This window comes from Malaya genurostris, chromosome 3 (assembly GCF_030247185.1).
Source record: "Malaya genurostris strain Urasoe2022 chromosome 3, Malgen_1.1, whole genome shotgun sequence".
NCBI lineage: Eukaryota > Metazoa > Arthropoda > Insecta > Diptera > Culicidae > Malaya > Malaya genurostris.
The window spans coordinates 265,728,702-265,748,779 of NC_080572.1; the positions used below are offsets into that span (position 1 = coordinate 265,728,702).

General features: G+C 38.7%; 1 protein-coding gene across 2 annotated transcripts in view; it reads right to left on the reverse strand.

The window, feature by feature from the left end:
• LOC131436946 (glutamate receptor 1-like) overlaps positions 1 to 20,078 on the reverse strand; it is a 392,781-nt gene that overhangs the window by 28,326 nt on the left and 344,377 nt on the right. For both annotated transcript variants that reach the window (XM_058605949.1, XM_058605948.1), the window contains exons 5-6: positions 2,391 to 2,777; positions 1,675 to 2,017 (exon numbers count right to left, since the gene is read on the reverse strand). In XM_058605949.1, coding sequence (XP_058461932.1) covers positions 1,675 to 2,017; positions 2,391 to 2,777 — 730 coding nt within the window. The remainder of the gene's footprint in view (positions 1 to 1,674; positions 2,018 to 2,390; positions 2,778 to 20,078) is intronic.

The following is a 20,078-nucleotide window of genomic DNA, read 5'->3' on the forward strand; positions in this document are numbered from 1 at the left end:
ATCTAAGATTCAAATGTTATATAAGAATAATCTAAGATTTGCTGATTTGAATAGTCGACAACCAAATAAACTTATTTCAGTTTTAGTGGTATTCAGTTTTCGATTCGGAAGGCACCCAACAATTTAACTCGTACTATGATTTCTCAAAGATGTCTATACTGATTTTTAAACATATTGAAACAAATGTAAACTAATCAGGTGAATTTGTCTGACTTCGGCTACACCGATTTTCGAATTCCGGCTCCAGTATCGAATCGTTTCTCAAAGCTCAATCGTTTTATCAAATAAAGCCAAATCGAATTTCAGAAAAAAATTCAAATTAAAATAAACTTATAGTCCCACACAAAATTAATTAATTTAATTCAATGCTGACTTCCGATTCTGGAATTACAGGAGGATGAATTTTTAAAATTCAAACCGATATAGAAGATGATAATCCCGAAAAGCTTGAAAGTTGGACTCAAAACTATTGCAATTTATTCGTCATATGGCCATACGAATCGGTTTGGTTTATGCTGGTTCCTGAATACCGGCTCTGGAAGTACCTTAAATTACCGTAAATTCTAAAGTGGAACTCACTTCGACATATCATGAAAAGTTTAATCGATTGTAACCTTTTTAGATAGAGTAATGAGTGATTAAAATGTCAAATTGCAGCTTAAAACGACGGTCATTAAAATAATGTCATGACAACCGAAGAATATTCATGAAAAAAACACATGCGGATTGATAAAAAAAAAGGTATCATCTCACTGATAGGTGGATTAAGCACGTTTTTTTGTTTCAATTATAGAGGTTTTAACACCTTAAGGTCATTCGCCTCTTCGGACCAGAAAATTTTTCTGGCCCTATGTCCGGGGTTGGGAATCGAACTCAGGTGGGCTGCGTGATAGGCATCGACTATCCCATCACGCTATACCCGTCCCAGGTCGATTCGTATTTTTCATTTTTTCGTCTACTCATTCCTGGAATTGCTCAATACCAACAGTACGTTCAAGTGGGCATCGATAAATCCCTTATTATTTTACCAGTCGCCTATCGACGATCATTCGTAAATTAGTACAGTTTTGACTTGAATTAATATTGCAACCGATAATAGAAGATTCACAAATTGTTAGGCCAACCAAATTTTATTTTAAACGAGAATTTAGATTCCCTAATTTCCCAAGCCCACTGTTTCATACAACTTAGTCAGGACAGTTACGAAATAGTCAACCAATAATGGATCTTCCATCATTAATCACCCAGTATGTATATCTTAACTCAGTGAGAGTGAAATAGTGCGTAAAACCCAAACTGAAGCAGTTATAAAGTAGACCTCATTAGATTTGAATCAAAAGCGCATTAAACGCGCTTCGCAGGTATGAGCTTCGGAACGGTAGAGATAGTGAGTACGAAATGCCATTTTATCTGTTCGGTCCCAGACAAATTGCATTGTTTGGTCACTGCAGCAAGCACATCAGCGTCTGCTTCACCTTCCCCTCGGCCACCTTCCCCTCGGCCACCTTCCCCTCGGCCACCTTCCCCTCGGCCATGTTTCATTGACCAGCACATTCCAGAGCGCTCCCGAAAAGTATAAATAACAATAAACACCAAAGGCCCATTTATCACTCTGGATTTTCCTAGCCCCGGTGCACAACGGATGCAGTGGCCTGGTTCGCTGGTGATACCTACAGTTGATGCCAAGTTTTTTTGCCACTAAATCAGCAAGATCCTTGCAGTAACCCTCGAAGCGATCGTTGCCCTCCAGTGTCTCGCCGGGTTCCGGCTGGCGCAGCATAATGTACGGTTCCTCGATGATGGTCGTTACGATGTAGGTCTTGTTCTTCTCGTAGTTCATGTCCGTTTTCAGCCGGGTGTACTTGGCCACCACCGGTGTCAGCCCGTTCTCGTCGGACCACTCGGCCACCTTCACCATGGCGCTGTTCACCGTCATCTCGACCACATGCAGGGTGTAGTTTTGCCGTTTGCCATCTTCATTAAATCTTATGTCTCCCGTGAGGCCGGAAATTTCCACCTGCAGCCACGACGCCGGACGGATGCATGTATGGAAAATACAGACAGAAAAGCAAGATTCCGATATAGTCATGCGAGATAAGGCCTACCGTTGGAGGTTGTGTAAATAACGTAAAACTACTGCGGGCATCGGACGTTCGGTTTTTCATCCGTGTCTCCTCTATTGGTGCAGCTGATGTCATAACTGTCAAAACAGTGAGAAACTATGCGCTGGCTCTGGATGTGGATGTTCAATGGTTGAGCTACTCTCCACTAACTATCGCGGGGAAATTCATTATCTAGTTTAAAATCATGGAACACATTTTGAACATCCCTCCGATACCGGTGCATGGTCCTACGACCGACTGACTACTACTAGTGGTAACGTTACTCACCTTCCTCAGGTAGCGTGAAATTTTGTCGCCATGCTCCCACGGTGTTACCCAGCCCTTGGACATGTTGCAGTCCAGGGTACGGGTTCCGTTTGTTGGCAGACTGAACGATTGACCCCGGTTGCGCATTGTGTACGCCCGAAATTGGTCCGGTTTCTTTCGGACAATTTTGGAAAATGCCTCCACCAGAACGAACACCGCATCGTACATCAGGGCGGCTTGGGCGGAGATTAGCTCTTTTCCGGCACCCTGCGACGTCGTCGGATCCAGCCGTTTCCAGCCATCGAGGAATTCCTTCACGTACTTTTTACTGGTGTCCACAATCCGGAAGCCGGTGATATTTATCGCACCATACTCGATCACTTCGCTCTCCCAGCGGTCGTCCATCACCTGAAAAGAAAAGAAAGATAACGGAAAGCGGTTGGTTGGGTCGGTCGTACGAATGAGAAAAATGATGGTTTCACTACGAATTACGGCATATCGCAGTCTGTCTTCACTGAGATATGAGCAGTGAATTTATCGATTGGTTCCGGTTTCGAACGCGGCATTTTATTTTTTTTCCTGTGCTCCAAGTGGTAAACCTTATTTATTGAAACGCGCAGGACATCATGGTCTCATGATAAAGTATAAATCACGTCGCTATAAATAGCTACCGCTAGTAGATAGGGTAGCAATATATTAATTCTTCAAACATTCCGCCACATATAGGACAGGGTGTGAACAATATACTTCAGGGAATGTTTGAGAAAGAAAAAAAAAACCAAACGGGGCGAAAAATCTGATGATTCGGTTTGCCACGATATTTTATCGGATTCGGTTTATTCGTTCATTGGTTAGTTTCACTTATCCGCATTGTCGCCGGTGTGCTACATGAGACAGCAAATGAGAAAGTGTTATTATAGTGTGACAGAAATTTAATACTTCAATGAAACCGTTCTGGTTTCGTTCTCTGCAGACAGCGCGAATACGAATTGGAATCTGTTCCGGTCGGCATAAAAAATGGCAGCGTGAGCCAATTAAAGTATTGATCGCAAAACATTTGAAATATTAGGGGTCCTTCTGTTTTTTTTTCCTGATGACAATTTCGTACAACTAATCGATTGATGTACTTTTTAAAATTGACATTTTTTTTATTTATCGTGCTGGTAGCATAGCAAAGACATAAACACCAATCGAACAATTACCTACAGGGTGCTCCATCTTTTATGTCGTTACATATCGACGCTGAATAACTTTCACATTTACCAGCCGAGCGATTGCATCAGATATGTTTTGGAAACGTCAATTCAGTACAATTGTTGCCATGGCGAAACAACGCGCTAAAACAGTGTCACTCTACATCGAAAACAGTCGTTCCAGTGTGTTAACTCAACGTGCATATTGGAAAAAAAAATATCGCGGCGACATTGACTGGCCACCCATATCACCTGATTAAACCCCCCGGACTTCTTTTTGTGGGGTTGTTATCTGAAAACGCAACCCGATCAACAAGGGATAACAAAATTGTATCTGGGGTTGATTTGTTTTTTTTTTCATCTAAATTAGTCATAATCTTGGCCTTGTTAATAGTTAAAAAACAAAAATTATAACTCAATTTAACCTAGGTGATAACTAAATTATTGCAAACCTTGATATGTAAATATCAATATTATATCTAAATTTGTTATAAATTTAGTACGACTTTTCAGCTGTTATTACCCATTTTTTGGGGGGAAAGGCTTTATCGTGCAAATCTACAAATTGATTTCGCGAAGTAAGATCAGATTGCATACCTTTAGGCGATTTGATTTGTGATAAAAAAAACATGAACAGTTAAGCGACTGGCTTCGAACCGGGAAGTTTTGAGTTGCCAACATACGCTATGATTGCATCGGGGCATGAGAACCAACTGAGGTTGAGAGGATATATTGGTATCATATAATGACTAGTGTAAGTCACTTAATTTTCTCGGAGATGGCTGATTCGATTTTCGTAAATTTAGATTCGAAAAAAAATTCGTTTGAAAGTCAGTGAAAATCAGAAGTGTATATAACATCGATTCGAATAGCAAGTTTTTATGATTGATGATCAACGAATCGCCCAATCAACCAAGTGACCAAAGTCACATTAGTTTGCGATATCCGCAGCCAGAAGCCCCGCAAGTATTGTGTAAAAACCATCAAAATTGAACTTTCATTATCTTTCATTATCTCATAAAGCGGGTCGGTTGCTTTAAACTCTACATTGCAAATTTCGAGTCCCAGCTGATGGTTCCGGATTGGAAGTAATCAAAATACTACGAATTGCGACTATCATAAATTCGTAGAACTTATTAATTGATGACCTAACCAACTCATTTCTATTTTACTGATTTTTGATCCAAAAATTGTGAAAGTGATTCGATATTACTTTAGTTTGCGTTAGGCCATGATGATATCATCAGCGCCACTAGTGAACATTTTTCAATGTAATATTAACAAATCTTTGTGTTTAGAACTAATCATCAGATCAACAAGGTATAAAGTACAGCAAGAACTAAACATAAATCGATACAAATTTTTAAAGATTTTTTTCTCTCCATTTCCAGTACATCCGGGGTTTGTTAAACTATAGTCGCTATTTTCAATCTGCAACTAAAAGACCTATAAATCGAGAAAATTTTGAGCTGAGTTTAGATTTTTTTTAGCCCAGTTTAGATTTTGATTTCCGTTTATTGTAGCGTCACTTTTGAAGATATTTTGAAATTTTTAACACTTATCACTCTATGTTTTCGGAAACAAAAATCGACCACCGATAAAATCAAAGAATTCAAGCATTCATTTTACTCCAAGCTTGTGAAAATCATCTCTTAGGAAACATTGCGAATTTAATGAACTGAGTCGAATGCTATATCACTATTTCCAATATTTATTAGTCGAGTTTTAAAGCTTTTGCCTTACCTTTCTTTGTTCATAAAAGAAAAAGCGCAAAATCATCTTGAAATATATATTTTTTAAATTTAAAATTAATATTTGAATAAAAACTTTACACAATTTAAGTAGGAATTACTTAGGAACGTTCTCAAATTTAAAATTTAGGCTGTCATTTCAAAATCAAATATCAAATTATTGTTTTCAAAAGCATCTTCAGGTATGTGAAATTAGAAAAAAATGTTTGTTACTGCTCTTTATTGAAGCATAGCATTTTTCGGGTTGAAAGTCAAAAACATGATCGACAAAAGTGTTTGAACTCTTTTTTTCAATTCTCTAGTATAGTTTTACCTAAAATATAAAGGCCCTTAATATAATATCTGGACTTGCTATAATCTTAATAAAATCTGAATGTTTGCTTCTGATGTGGAATCATATTTATAATATAATGAGATATAAATATTAAGATGATGGCGCTCACCACACGATTATGATGAGGCTCATCTAAACCCTACGTTGTGTTTAAATTGTACGGAAATATGAAGTCTGGGACGGCTTCCAACTTAAGCCTGGGACGGCTTTCGTGCAGATTGGGACACTGCGGACACTTCGAATACATTAAGCCATGGCACGGCTTTCGCACGGGTGGGGACCCCGCGGAACACTTCGGATGTGATGTAATAAACTGGTACGCGTTTATTCTTGATTAACTGACTAGTATATTAAAATGACTATGACAAACAATTACTATGACTACGACAATCACGACGAATATAAAAACTTAATATACTATCGAAGTACCGTAGTACTGTAGTACCGTAATACCGTAATAGGTATCGTGCCTGATCTGATCTGCACTGCCCTTATATAGTTTGCGTACATTATTATATGAACAAAGTTTGTCTCTACCGGAAAGCATATTACGTGGAATATGCCGGAAAGCCTATAACGCAGACGAATGTAATCGCAAACTCTCTCAACTACTAATAAAACTGATCGAATAATAACGTTGATCGATTTCTACTTCATGTACAGTGAAGTTCACTTAAACTTGTCTTCTGACATATGCAATTGTGCATCAACATACCGCCCGCCTTGAAAGACTGCGCTTTCAACAAACTTTATCTGATGTCAATGAACTGACCTATCTTAGCTTAATACAATTGAGATTCATTACTGCTGTGTAATACTGTATGCGATTTCTGAAATGCCTACTGTTATCACATATCCAAAATTACTGTACGCGTTCTATTTCCCTGACTAGCCTATTTATTACAAATTCTCTGTATTTGCTATTCACAATAATTTTAGTATGCTGCTTGCTGGTACTCTATGATCCTTTGGCGAACCATGGGCGTCGAGGACGGGAGACTTGAATTCGACTCCGTCAACTGCTATGCAGCCGGCGTCGATAAGACAAGACCCGAGCGACTCCGCTGGTTCCACCACTGCGATGAGCCGCAATGATTGCTAAGACCGTAGCAATGTTATTGACTGGGATAAACTTCCTCGAACAGCGTGTTGTTGCATGGAAACGGACTGTTGCTGCAGGACAAGTGAGCTGATGATCTAGTAGACTACAACTGATACAGTGATCCACTTTCTTTGATGAAAATCTGATAGTTGAATTCCTTCTGTTAACCGTCTCCGTAGTTCTGCTTCACCCTTGGTGGTGATGAATTATGATCTGCGGTGATGTTGACTATTACAACGTTGCCTGTATGGGAGGACGGATCAGTTTCTGCTGCTTTCAATTTAGATTGTATACTTAACTTGGAATAGTGCTGGGATGGTAGTTCTGATCACCTCGATCAAAAACTGAACCATCCCTACTTGCTTCGTTGCTGGAACCTCGAAACCACTTCTGGCATGTGGTTGTCAACCGCTGATTTTGTTGGCATTGTACAGCATACTGGTGGGAGAGTGTATCGGAGGCATCAATGACGAAGATTGAAGTTGAACTGCTTCTCTGCCGTGATGGTGATTATATGCAGCTGTAATGATTCTCTAACTGGCGGAACTGTTTGGTGTATGAAGTTGATGCTGACGATCGGGAAAGTTGACTATGGATTTACAATAAAACATTGCTGATGCTCTGACGAGAATAGTGCATCGACTTTTGCGGAACTGTTTCCTAACATACGATAAATTTTGGTGTACTTTTGTCGCGATGATACGAAAGAAGATGAATTTCTAATTGAGGCCTGGAACAGCTTTCACTCTTAAGCTTGGAACGGCTTGCAAAGCCTGGGACGGCTTGTTAGCAGATAGAAACACCGCTGGAAACTGTTTCTCCGAATTATAAAGAATGCTTCAACACAATGATAAACTTTGTTGACTGACGACTCATCTCCTACTCGAGCTTTTGGAGTTCGTACTTGATCGGATGAGTACGCTGATGGTTCAATATCCCAGTAAATCCGAACATCGGACGCATCGTGCAAGAGAGCTTTTGATTGCGTTTCGAGCTTGCATAGTGTATCGGTAGAACAAAAGAGTGAAGATATACCAAAGCAGAGAGCGGATGTCTGATTACTCAGGTGATGAGATATATCGGGGTTGGATTTCCAACCTCGAACATAGGGTCAGAGTTTTTCTGGCCCTAAGAGGCGAATGACCTAAAGGTTAAAGCCTCTATGATCGAAACAAAAGAATGTTTAACACTCTTTCACACCCTATCGGGAAGATGTCGGCTCGAAAATGCTTTGTTTGATATCCCTTCGCTCTGTTTCTCTAGCGATGCATAATGTAAACATAAAGCTTTTTTTTATGTCGACGCGGTTGATGCAAATGGTGCAGAATTGTCCGATGACGGGCCGATTGAAGCGCTACGATCGGCCCTATATCGTGCTCAATCGGTCCGATAATCGGACCGATGATCGGACTTATGCGGGTCTACAAATTTCACTGGGATAGAACTTGGTTGAATTGTGCTGAATTCAACCCGAAGTGAATGAATGCCGCTGCTTGTTGTAGAAACAAGCCCGAATGACTTACTGGCACGCACCGCTGTTGCGTCATTTACAATTCGCAAAATGGATTATAGAACCATGCAGATGATTGGAACACCTCAGCAGGCCTGAACGACACAAAGCACGAACGATCCGAAACTGCTGAACTTTTCGACCGACATTTTGCAAAATTATCAGCTTGACAGTTTGTTTTTGTTCTTTACGTGAGGTCATGACGTATGACAATAGACGGCGGAGATGAATTCTGCTCGCATTTCATGCTGGGTGAGTGAAGGTGCGCACATTTTGATATTCGATAGGTACCACAGTTAGAGTGACATTACTCAACGGAAATCTGTGGCGATTTAACTTTACAAGTGCATGCAATTTTATTATCCGATGATGAGTTTCAAGACAAAATGGGAACGTTGTCATTACGGGCATTTTGGGCACATGTCACACACATTTTCTAAACAGCATTTTCGTTTTGCGGAATAGTTTTACACTGAAATGAGTACTTTCTGGTTATCGTTTCTATCGATAGTTGGTTTTCGCCGTACATCAAACAGTGAACATAATTGAAACACAGACAGCTGCGTGCTGTCACGAATACTTCCAGTTCATTGTGAACAGAATGTGAACGACAATGAAGGTCGTTCTGAAACTTTAACAATGGCGGTTTCGGGCAGGCAATCGTACCATTCCACGTGGTGATCATAGATTATCGTTTTCTTTTTAGGAATTGCACTTATTTCTTCTCATTATGAACGGTAATGAAAAACCGTATGGCAAATTGAACTTCATTTTCACATTTCCACCGTCGCGTCCGATACATTACATTACACTGGTAACTGATTGTTCGTCTCGCAAGGAGAATGCTGGTAACTCTTCGTTCGTCTCGCAAGGAGAATCCTGGTCACGGCACCAAATTTATGATGGCGCTCACCACACGATTATGATGAGGCTCATCTAAACCCTACGTTGTGTTTAAATTGTACGGAAATATGAAGTCTGGGACGGCTTCCAACTTAAGCCTGGGACGGCTTTCGTGCAGATTGGGACACTGCGGACACTTCGAATACATTAAGCCATGGCACGGCTTTCGCACGGGTGGGGACACCGCGGAACACTTCGGATGTGATGTAATAAACTGGTACGCGTTTATTCTTGATTAACTGACTAGTATATTAAAATGACTATGACAAACAATTACTATGACTACGACAATCACGACGAATATAAAAACTTAATATACTATCGAAGTACCGTAGTACTGTAGTACCGTAATACCGTAATAGGTATCGTGCCTGATCTGATCTGCACTGCCCTTATATAGTTTGCGTACATTATTATATGAACAAAGTTTGTCTCTACCGGAAAGCATATTACGTGGAATATGCCGGAAAGCCTATAACGCAGACGAATGTAATCGCAAACTCTCTCAACTACTAATAAAACTGATCGAATAATAACGTTGATCGATTTCTACTTCATGTACAGTGAAGCTCACTTAAACTTGCCTTCTGACATATGCAATTGTGCATCAACATAAGATCACATATAATTTTGATAGAATCCTGTTATGCTCTGGTGATCGGGAAGGTTTATGCCAACCATCCTCAAGCTAAAAATGCTCGAAAAACCATCCTCAAACTAAAAACGCAGAAAAAAAAATCATTTTGTAATTGTTCAAAAAGGTGGCCAATTAATTTATATTGTTTTCAAAAACTATTCCAAAAAAATGTATGTAACCAAACAGAATAAAAATACTTCATTTCTACAAATCGTTTGTTTTTTCTTAATGTTATTCAATGTTCACATACCGACATAAAAGATGGAGATGTTTCAATAATGTTTTATTTCGATAAGTTTCATCGATCTTTGCATCAAACCCTTAATGCGACTTAAAATTCATGAAAACCGTTTGCAGCATTCCTTGCAATGCATAACGAGAGGATAACTTTTTGTGTATGAGTAATAATTCTATTCTTATTATAAGTATTTTAGCACCTATAGAAATAATATTCAGAAGTGTGTAATCTTGGCTGGTTCAGGGGACTGAAGGTTTGGTAAGTTTCGATACGTTAAGGAATTGAACATTGAATGAAAACTCGAGTATTGGTTGAGATTAGAAAATGGTAATTACTAATATAAAACTGTATAACATAAACTAAATGATGCTTGCAAGGGATCGAAAATATTTCTGTAATGTTTCAATCCATTTGATGCAAACATATCATTTAGGCGGGGCTGATCGATGGAACGGTGACCTCGGAACACAATTCGCTCTGTACACGAAATGAGTCATCAGAATTCGATTGAGTCAACACCTTCTCGAATCCTTGTTTTTTTCAATTCTGTTTGTTACAGATGAACCTATTGAAGCGCTTTCTACAAAATTACAAATACTATCACGTCGATTACGTAACAATTTTTAGATGTGAAACATCTTAAACAACACTGACAGAAACTGTCCAAAAACTGTCCGTTAATTCAAATTGAAACTTTTATGATACATAAAAACGTATTCAGCATGTGTTTTACATTCTACATGTTGTTACTTGCTTGAAACGGAGAGTACGTAACAAATATAAACGACGTTCAATTCTCATTTATATATTTCAACATGAAACATTTCCGGTTCAATGAAGAGGATTTTTGTTTTGTGATTTTTTGTCTTTATCAGAGCTTGGAATTTTCATTCATGTCAAACCAATTTAACAGCCTCATATTCGTTTTTTCTTATATAGAAAGGCTTTACAATCACTGTGAACCGACTTTTGAACCGAGGCCGAATGTCATATACCATTTGATTCAGCTAGACGAACTGAGCAAATGTCTTATGGTCTTATGGTCCCATACAAAGTCCCATAAATGATTTGCTGAATTTTATTCAAGTCTGACTACCGGTACATTTTTTTCCAAAATGCAAATTGCTATAGAGAAAATTAAAAAAAAAAATTGTAGGTCTTATTAGTACATGAACTGAATGCCGATATCCAGCTTTCGGTTTCGGAAGTACCGACAGTATTGTTATTTTTTTTTTCATAAATACGTTTATTTCATAGGCAATATACATAAGTTTTTCTTCGCCGTGGCATCTACAATACATAGTACTTTAAACCTAATACATTTCGAATATCCTATTAGTATGTTGGTATTCATTAGTTAATCTAAACACTGTTTTTATCAAGCGATTTGCTATTATAAATTACATTAAATGAAATACATTTATTTTTTACATGATCTTATAACTATTTCAGGTTTGTTTGTATCAGTTCATCACTTTTATTTAATATAAGATAGCTGGCTATTGGTTGAACTCATGGAAGAGAAAACAATCTAACATAAAATAAAATTTAAATTGGAACTCCAATGGACTTAATGAAATAATAAAGAAGTTTCATGTAAGGAACGTCACGACAAGCAAGAATGTCGCGAACTGGGATATTGGATAGTCTACCTTGGGTACGCAAGGAATTTATTAGTTGAGATCTGACATCACGATACTCCACGCATGTCCAAACAACATGGTCAATATCGCGGTAACCTTCGCCACAAGCACAATGATTAGTCTCGGAAAGTCCAATTCGAAGGAGATGTGCATCTAACGTGTAGTGATTGGACATGAGTCTAGACATCGCACGAATGAAATCTCTACTCACATCCAATCCTCTGAACCATGCCTTTGTCGATATTTTAGGAATAATTGAGTGCATCCACCGACCCAGATCATCTTTATCCCAAGAAGCTTGCCAGCTGGCAAGTGTTCTTTGGCGAGACGCGCTATAGAATTCATTGAAAGCAATTGGTCTCTCATAAATTTCACCCTCAATAGCACCACCTTTGGCTAAAATATCGGCTCTTTCAATGCCTGGAATGGAGCAATGAGCCGGGACCCAAACTATTGTGATTTGATAATTATTATTCAATATGACGTTCAGGCACTGTTTTATTTTGCCCAAGAAAAAAGGTTCATTTTTGCCAGCAGCCTTTGAGCGAATGGCTTCAATTGCACTCAGACTATCTGTGAAAAGAAAATAATGGTTTGGAGATAATGTGACGATTATACTCAAACTATAATGAACTGCTGCTAACTCTGCTATATAAACAGATGCAGGTTCTTGAAGCCTAAAGGAGACCGAAACATTATTGTTGAACATACCAAACTCTGTCGCTTCTTCAATTCGCGATCCGTCCGTGTAAAACATTTTCTCAGAGTCGATATGCCTGAACTTACTTGTAAATATTTTTGGGATTTCCAACGAGCGTAGGTGTTCCGGAATTCCACGCACTTCGCGCTGCATGGATGTGTCGAAAAATAAAGTTGAGTCAGGGACATTTAGGAGGCTGATACGGATAGGAATATATCTTGAAGGGTTGATTTCCTGTGACATATGGTTAAAATATACAGTCATGAATCTTGTTTGAGATTGAAGCTCAACTTCAATCCTTTCGAAGTTATTAATAACTAGGGGATTTAGTACCTCGCATCTTATTAGCAGTCGCGACGAAAGCTCCCAAAAACGATCCTTCAATGGAAGAACTTCAAGACTCATTGTATGTGTTGAATGCATGCAGCCTAAAGCAATTCGCAAACAACGATATTGAATTCGCTCTAATTTGATAATATGAGAGTTTGCAGCGGAACGAAAGCAAACGCATCCATATTCCATCACTGAAAGTATCGTTGTCTGATACAATTTTATTAGATCTTGCGGATGAGCACCCCACCAAGATCCGGTTATTGTTCGAAGAAAATTTACTCTTTGTTGGCATTTTGTTATCAGAAACCTAATGTGTCCTCCCCACGTGCATTTGGAATCAAACCACACCCCGAGGTATTTGAAAGTCAAAACCTGTTGGATCATTCTTCCCATCATATGAAGCTGAAGCTGCGCGGGATCATGCTTTCTTGAAAAGACGACCAGCTCTGTTTTCTCCGCAGAGAATTCGATACCCAGATGGACAGCCCAAACGGACAAGTTATCTAAGGTATCTTGCAATGGTTTTTGCAGATCAATAGCTTTGGGTTCAGTAACTGAAACTACGCCATCATCTGCCAATTGTCTTAGTGTACATGGGGTTACTAGACAGCTGTCAATGTCATTCACGTAAAAATTATAGAGGAGCGGACTGAGGCAAGAGCCTTGCGGTAGACCCATGTAGCTAATTCTGAATGTTACCAAATCGCCATGTGAAAAATGCATGCGTTTCTCTGACAAAAGGTTGTGCAAATAATTATTTATAGCCGCTGGGAGTCCATGTTGGTGTAGTTTGTCTGAAAGAACATCAATGGAAACTGAATCAAATGCTCCTTTAATGTCTAAAAATACAGATGCCATTTGTTGCTTTTGAGCGAAGGCAATTTGGATTACAGACGAAAGTAATGCAAGGCAATCATTCGTCCCTTTATTTCTACGGAAGCCAAACTGAGTATCTGACAACAAACCGTTCGTCTCGACCCAAGTGTCGAGACGTCGTAGAATAATTTTTTCGAACAATTTTCTGATGCAGGACAACATCGCGATGGATCTATATGAGTTGTGATTGGAAGCTGGTTTCCCCGGCTTTTGAATGGCGATAACTTTCACTTGCCTCCAGTCAGGTGGAACAATATTTTGCTCAAGAAACTTGTTAAACAATTCCAACAAACGTCTTTTTGCGAGGTCGGGCAGATTCTTCACCAAGTTGAATTTAATTCTGTCCAACCCAGGAGCGTTATTGTTACAAGACATGAGTGCTATGGAAAATTCCATCATTGAAAAGGGGCTATCAATGGAACCATTATTTGAAAGAGATTCCCTAATAATGCTATGCGTAGGAACAGAATCTGGACAAACTTTCCTCGCAAAATCAAATATCCATCGGTTCGAGTATTCCTCACTCTCATTTCCTACGTTACGATTCCTCATTCGTCTGGCCGTATTCCAAAGAGTGCTCATTGAGGTTTCTCTTGACAAACCTTCGACAAAATGTCTCCAATAGCTACATTTCTTGGCCCGAAGTATGCTCTTGTACTTGGTTTCTAAAGTCAAGAATTTTTCAAAATTCTGAGGAGTTCCTCCTCCTCGTTTTAAAAACGTCTTGAAGGCATTTTGTTTCGCGTGCTTAGCATCAGAGCACTCTTTGTCCCACCAAGGGTTTGGAGGCCTTCTGTTAGACGATGGACCAAGAAATCGTTTGGTTTGGGCTTGTTCTGCGGCCTCCAGAATCGCACAAACGAGGAAGTCATATTCTTCAAGTGGGGGGAGCTCTTCCATTGAAGTTAAGGCACTTGAAATATTACTTTGGTATTTAATCCAGTCAATATTTTTTGTCAAATCATATGGAATATTAACTGAATTAGCAATGCCTTTGTTACTGCTAATTGAGATGATGATTGGTAAATGATCGCTACCATGTAAATCAGGAAATACTTTCCAGGTGCAATCTAGTCGAATTGAAGTCGAGCAAAGAGATAAACCTAATGCACTTGGACGAGCAGGAGGTCCTGGGATCCGTGTCATGCTACCCATATTTAGTACCGTCATGCTACAATTGTCGCAAATATTATATATTAGAGATGATCTGCTATCATTGTAAACGGATCCCCACATCATTCCGTGCGAATTGAAATCTCCCAGAATCAATCGTGGAGCAGGGAGGGCTTCGACAATTTCATTAAGCTGTCGTTGTCCAACTTGTGATCTTGGAGGAATATATACCGAAGCAATGCAAATGTCCTTTACTTTAAAGTTTTTTTTGACAAGCAACAACTTCTATACTAGAAGTCGAAGGAATGTTTGATCTATAAAAGGAATAACATTTCTTAATTCCTAAAAGCACTCCACCATACGGGGAGTCTCTGTCGAGACGTATAATGTTAAAGTCATTAAAATTTAAGGCTATGTTTGATGTAAGCCATGTTTCGCACAAAGCAAATACATCACATTTTTGACTATGCAACAAAACTTTAAATGAATCAAGTTTTGGCATGATGCTTCGACAATTCCACTGCAGGACAGTGATTGAATCATTTGCGGCGGATGATAAATTATCCATCAAATGATACAAAACCTGAAAGAGCTGGCCATTGAGCTGATAACTGTTTCAAAAAAGTTCTAGCTATTGGAAGGAATGCTGTTATGATGGTCTTTAGAGGTTCAGAAATATTGAATGCAGCGAAAATCCATTCTACAATTTCCGAAAATTTCAGTAATCCTGTTGGTGAATGTGAAATGGAGCCCACTGGATTATTGTCTTTTCTTGAGCTAGTTCCTGGATTGGTTTGTGAATTTGACAAACCAGGAGGCACAGTTTTTGGTTTTAAATTTGGCTTTTTAGCTTTAACACGGGGATCTTTTTTTGAAGATGTAATTTTAGGTGTCTTTTTAGGTATTTTGTGGTTTGTTAATCTCCTCTTAACAGACCCTTGAGGAGTGACAAACGAGGTATCTTCACTATTTCCGTCGGAGTCAGATTCCTCTGGCTCCATAAGATTTGAAAAACCGTTTTCGGTTTCCGAGGGGGAGACATGTATGACCGTTTTAAGCATTTCTGCATATGTGCGCTTAGACCGTGCTTTTAAAGAAAGCTTCATTTTGTATTTACGCAACTTAAATGCAGCGCATACTGAAATATCATTATGAGAACTCTCCCCACAATAAACATATTTTTCAATACCTTTATCACAAAGATCATTCTTATGAGGCCCTTGACATTTCATGCATTTAGATTTATTACTATAATAAGTAGCTGTATGTCCGAATTTTTACAGTTCGTGCAATTCATAACATGCGGTACGAAAAGCCGAACAGGAAGACGAATTTTATCGATATAGACATGGCTAGGTAACGCAGATCCGGCAAAGGTTAATCGAAACGAATCTGAGGGCCGATAAGACTTAATTCCATCGTCAATAGATGCTGAATACAATTGCTTGCACTCGAGTATCTTAACTCCCTCAAGCATGGAGTTTTTAAAACGACCAACTCCATTTTTAAGTAAATCATCGGCCGTCAGACTTGCTTCAGTCACAACACCGTCAATTTCCACCTCCTTCGATGGAATGTAAACTCGATATTCAACAGAAAATAATTTACAGGTTACAATTTCGTTCGCGTTTCAAGTCATTGACAACAACTCGAATTTTATCTCTATTAACTTTACATATTTCTTTAACTTCAGAGAAATGTGATGTCAAATCCTTGGTAATTTGCATCAAATTAAAAATCTTTTCTTTTTTTCGAAGATAGACTATCCATGGCCCAGTGGTACCCTGTGGATAATGTTTAGCCCTCGGAGTATTTAAACTCTTACTAGTATCCGGAATCGGATTCGGATGATCTTCCATGAGATCATCCATTACATTAAATTTTTTTGTAAATTAATAATACCAAAATAATAACTTATGTTTAGTAAAATTTCAGATATAAGGAATAAAAAATAAATTAAATTAAATCTACCTTGTAGCTGATGTCTCTGTTCCTTTATCGTGAAGAACGACGTGAAGCTCTTCCAACGATTTCCAATTGGCAGTCTTCTGTCGTTTACTGCTATCTCAGTTGCTCTGCCGTCGTTGTGGACACCACTGCACTTGCTGTGCTGCCTGTACCTGACCCCAGGTACAGTGCTTTTGCTCTTGGTGGCGATCAAATGCGATGCTTGCAGTGTAGCACCTCGCGATATATGCCGTCTCTTTTGATCCTACGCAGCGTACAAATTCTGGTACCTGGTAGATCAGCACTGGGTTGCTTTAGCACCTTTGTGCCTTTGCACCCCTTCGTCTTCGCACCTTTATGCGATGGCACCTCTGTGACTCGTCACTTCTATGCTCTCGCACCTTTGTGTTTCTACACCTCTGTGCGTATGAACGGGATGGCCTTCGTTGCTAGCTTTCCAGTCGGGAAACGCCCCGAATATTGCGTTTGCTATGGGCAGTTTAACTACCTGAAGCTTAGAATTGTCTCGGTAGCAGCCGTTAACTCACGAGCCAGTACAATCGAAACACAACCTCTTCGCTTGAATGGTTTTTACTGAATGACAGTATTATTATTATTAATATCATTTATTTTACCCCGGCTTTAACTTTTTGGTCGTTCACCGGGGGGAAACCGACAGTAGTAATTAAATGTGATGAAATGGAGCTCCCCTCGTTTTCTCACATACGTTCGAATAGATTTTTATTAACTTAAATTCAAATGTAGTATATCAATGTAGTAGTATTATACAACAGAAATCTTCAAAACTCTTATTTAAACTTTTTTAAATTGAAGTATTTCGAAGAATTTCTGCTGTAATACCTTATGATAAAATAAGATCCGGAATTTTCATTTTTAAATTCCCGCGCTTGTCCAATCGGTAAACCTTTATTCTCTCAACGTTGGCAACACTTTTATACACATTCTGTCAAATTTTGACGTAGTACGATTAGTTTTTGTTTGGCGTCTATACAAAGAAGTTGAAAAATTTTCGTGTGGCGATTTTTATAATGGATGAAAATTTAGAACAACGGCAATGAAATTCAGCTTTTTTGGCACCAGCCGAGAAGCGACGCGTTTCAAACCCACAACATCAGTTTAAATGTGTTCGGCTGATCCATAAGAGATACCCAACAACACAGCAATCTCTCTAAACGGTACAGAGCGATTTTGCAACACGATTTGCTTCGCCGATTCAATGTTTTCTGTATTGTTGGGCGGCCAGGGATCTCATCATGATCCAAGCTTGTTCGACCACCTTTGAAGCATTTATACCACTCGTATGCCTGTGTTTTTCCTGGACACGATTCTACAAAGGCCTTTTCTAACATTTTCAACGTTTTGGAACAGTTAAATCCATTTGCAACACAAAATTTGAGCCACGCACGTTGTTCTAAATTTTCATCCATTATAAAAATCGCCACACTAAAATTTTTTAACTTCTTTGTATAGACGCCAAACAAAAACTAATCGTACTATATGCGTCAAAATTTGACAGAATGTGTATAAAAGTGTTGCCAACGTTGAGAGAATAAAAGTTTACCAATTGGACAAGCGCGGGAATTTTAAAATGAAAATTCCGGTTAATTTTTGATCATAAGGTATATAGGAAAAAAAATATGAGAATGGCATCATTACACCACTAGGTGGATTAAAATAGTGTTTTACTGTCTCATTCGTAAATTATCGTCTCCAAAACAAACTGAGAGGGAGACGAAGCATTTTTGTCTCTCATTGCAATAAAAGAGAGCATCAATGTTGGCGTCACTCATCCCCCCACGACAAGACGGAAACGAAATAATACCTGCAAAGAGAATCAGTCGAATTTCGATTCTTATTTTTTCATCGATATAATGAAAATCTGTTACGTTTGGCTATAAAGAGTGTCTAAACTATAATGAACCGAAGTTGTTACTCTCCAGAACCTCTTTGGAAACTATTATAGATACGAGCACCAACAGGTAACAATCATCGTTTTCTGTCATTATCGATTCTCATAGCTTTGGTTAAATATTGACACTGCACAGTATATTGTTATCACTGAAAACCAATAATGACTGAAAGGGTAAATGAAAGAAAGGACACAATTTAGAAATTACTGTTACGGTTTATGGCGTTGACTGGAAATGAATTTCGCTTTCAATTTGCAAGCGGAGCTGAGAGTGGCATTTATTTCTCGTCATTTTTGTCTATCTTGAGTCATTAAAAATGGCTTTTATTACTTTTGATCTTTATACTCAGCTAACTGACAGCACTCAAAGATAAAGTTTACCTAAATACTTATGGGCAGATTGATAGATATGTATCAATAAAAAGTATTGTTTTAATTGGAACAACCAGGGCGTATAAGTAATTTTGTGATCTGGGAGTTCTCCGTGTAAGCGAGGTTGAAGCAGTGTTTTAAAAAACCCTGGGCCGCCGAGTGGGGAGGGGGAAAGGGAGAAATCTCTCCGGGCCCAGACTTTTTCAGGAAATTCGAAGGTTCAAAATTGTTTTTTCATTCTTCATAGCAAAACAAAATATCAAAAATCGGCTTGCGAATTATTTTGTTTAAAAAATACATATAAAAATCGCTTGATTCGATGATGTTCGCATGCTCATAATGTATTCAAATTCTCATGATTAGGGGACCGTAATATTACACTCCCGCTGGGCTCGAATTTTCCATAGGCAGTCCTGAAAAAACCTATTATGAATCCACCTAGTGGTGTGATAATGCATTTCTCTTTCATCGACACAATCTCTTCAAGATACTTTTTACCTTTTTTTGAGACAATTTTTGACACTAATTTGGCCTCATTTTTGGCATCAATTTATACTTATTATTTCACCTATGAAATGTTTATACGGATTGTAAAAACATTGTTTTGTCATTTAGGGGTTAGCCTATGTTTGTGCTTAGGGCACATAACCGTTTTTACTGCTTTTTACGTTTCGTCTTAGACTGGTCAGTGCAGAGCAGTTCAAATTGAACTGCTTAGTGCAAATTTAACTTTAACTTAGCGGTTCAAGTTGAACTGTTTAAGTTTGCAATAAGCAGTTAAATTTGATTTGATCTGCAGTGACGAATCTAAGACGAAACGTAAAGAGCAGTAATTATTTTGTCGTTTACGTCACTTGTACGATTATATCTCCGAAACTTGAAATGTAAGCCATATGATCTTAGAAGTCGACCCACAGCCCAACTTTAGTCTCGAACGCCTAAAATTATTTATATCGGTTAATCCACATACAAGGGAATTGAGCGGTATTGAGTTTTAGAGTTTACGTCATTTGTGCCTTTATAGCACCGGATCCGTAAGTGACAGCCATTTGAACTGAGCTGCAAACTTGTTTAATGAGTTTGTAGTAGTTTCCAAACGAGCCTAACTTTGTTGAACTTCAGCTATC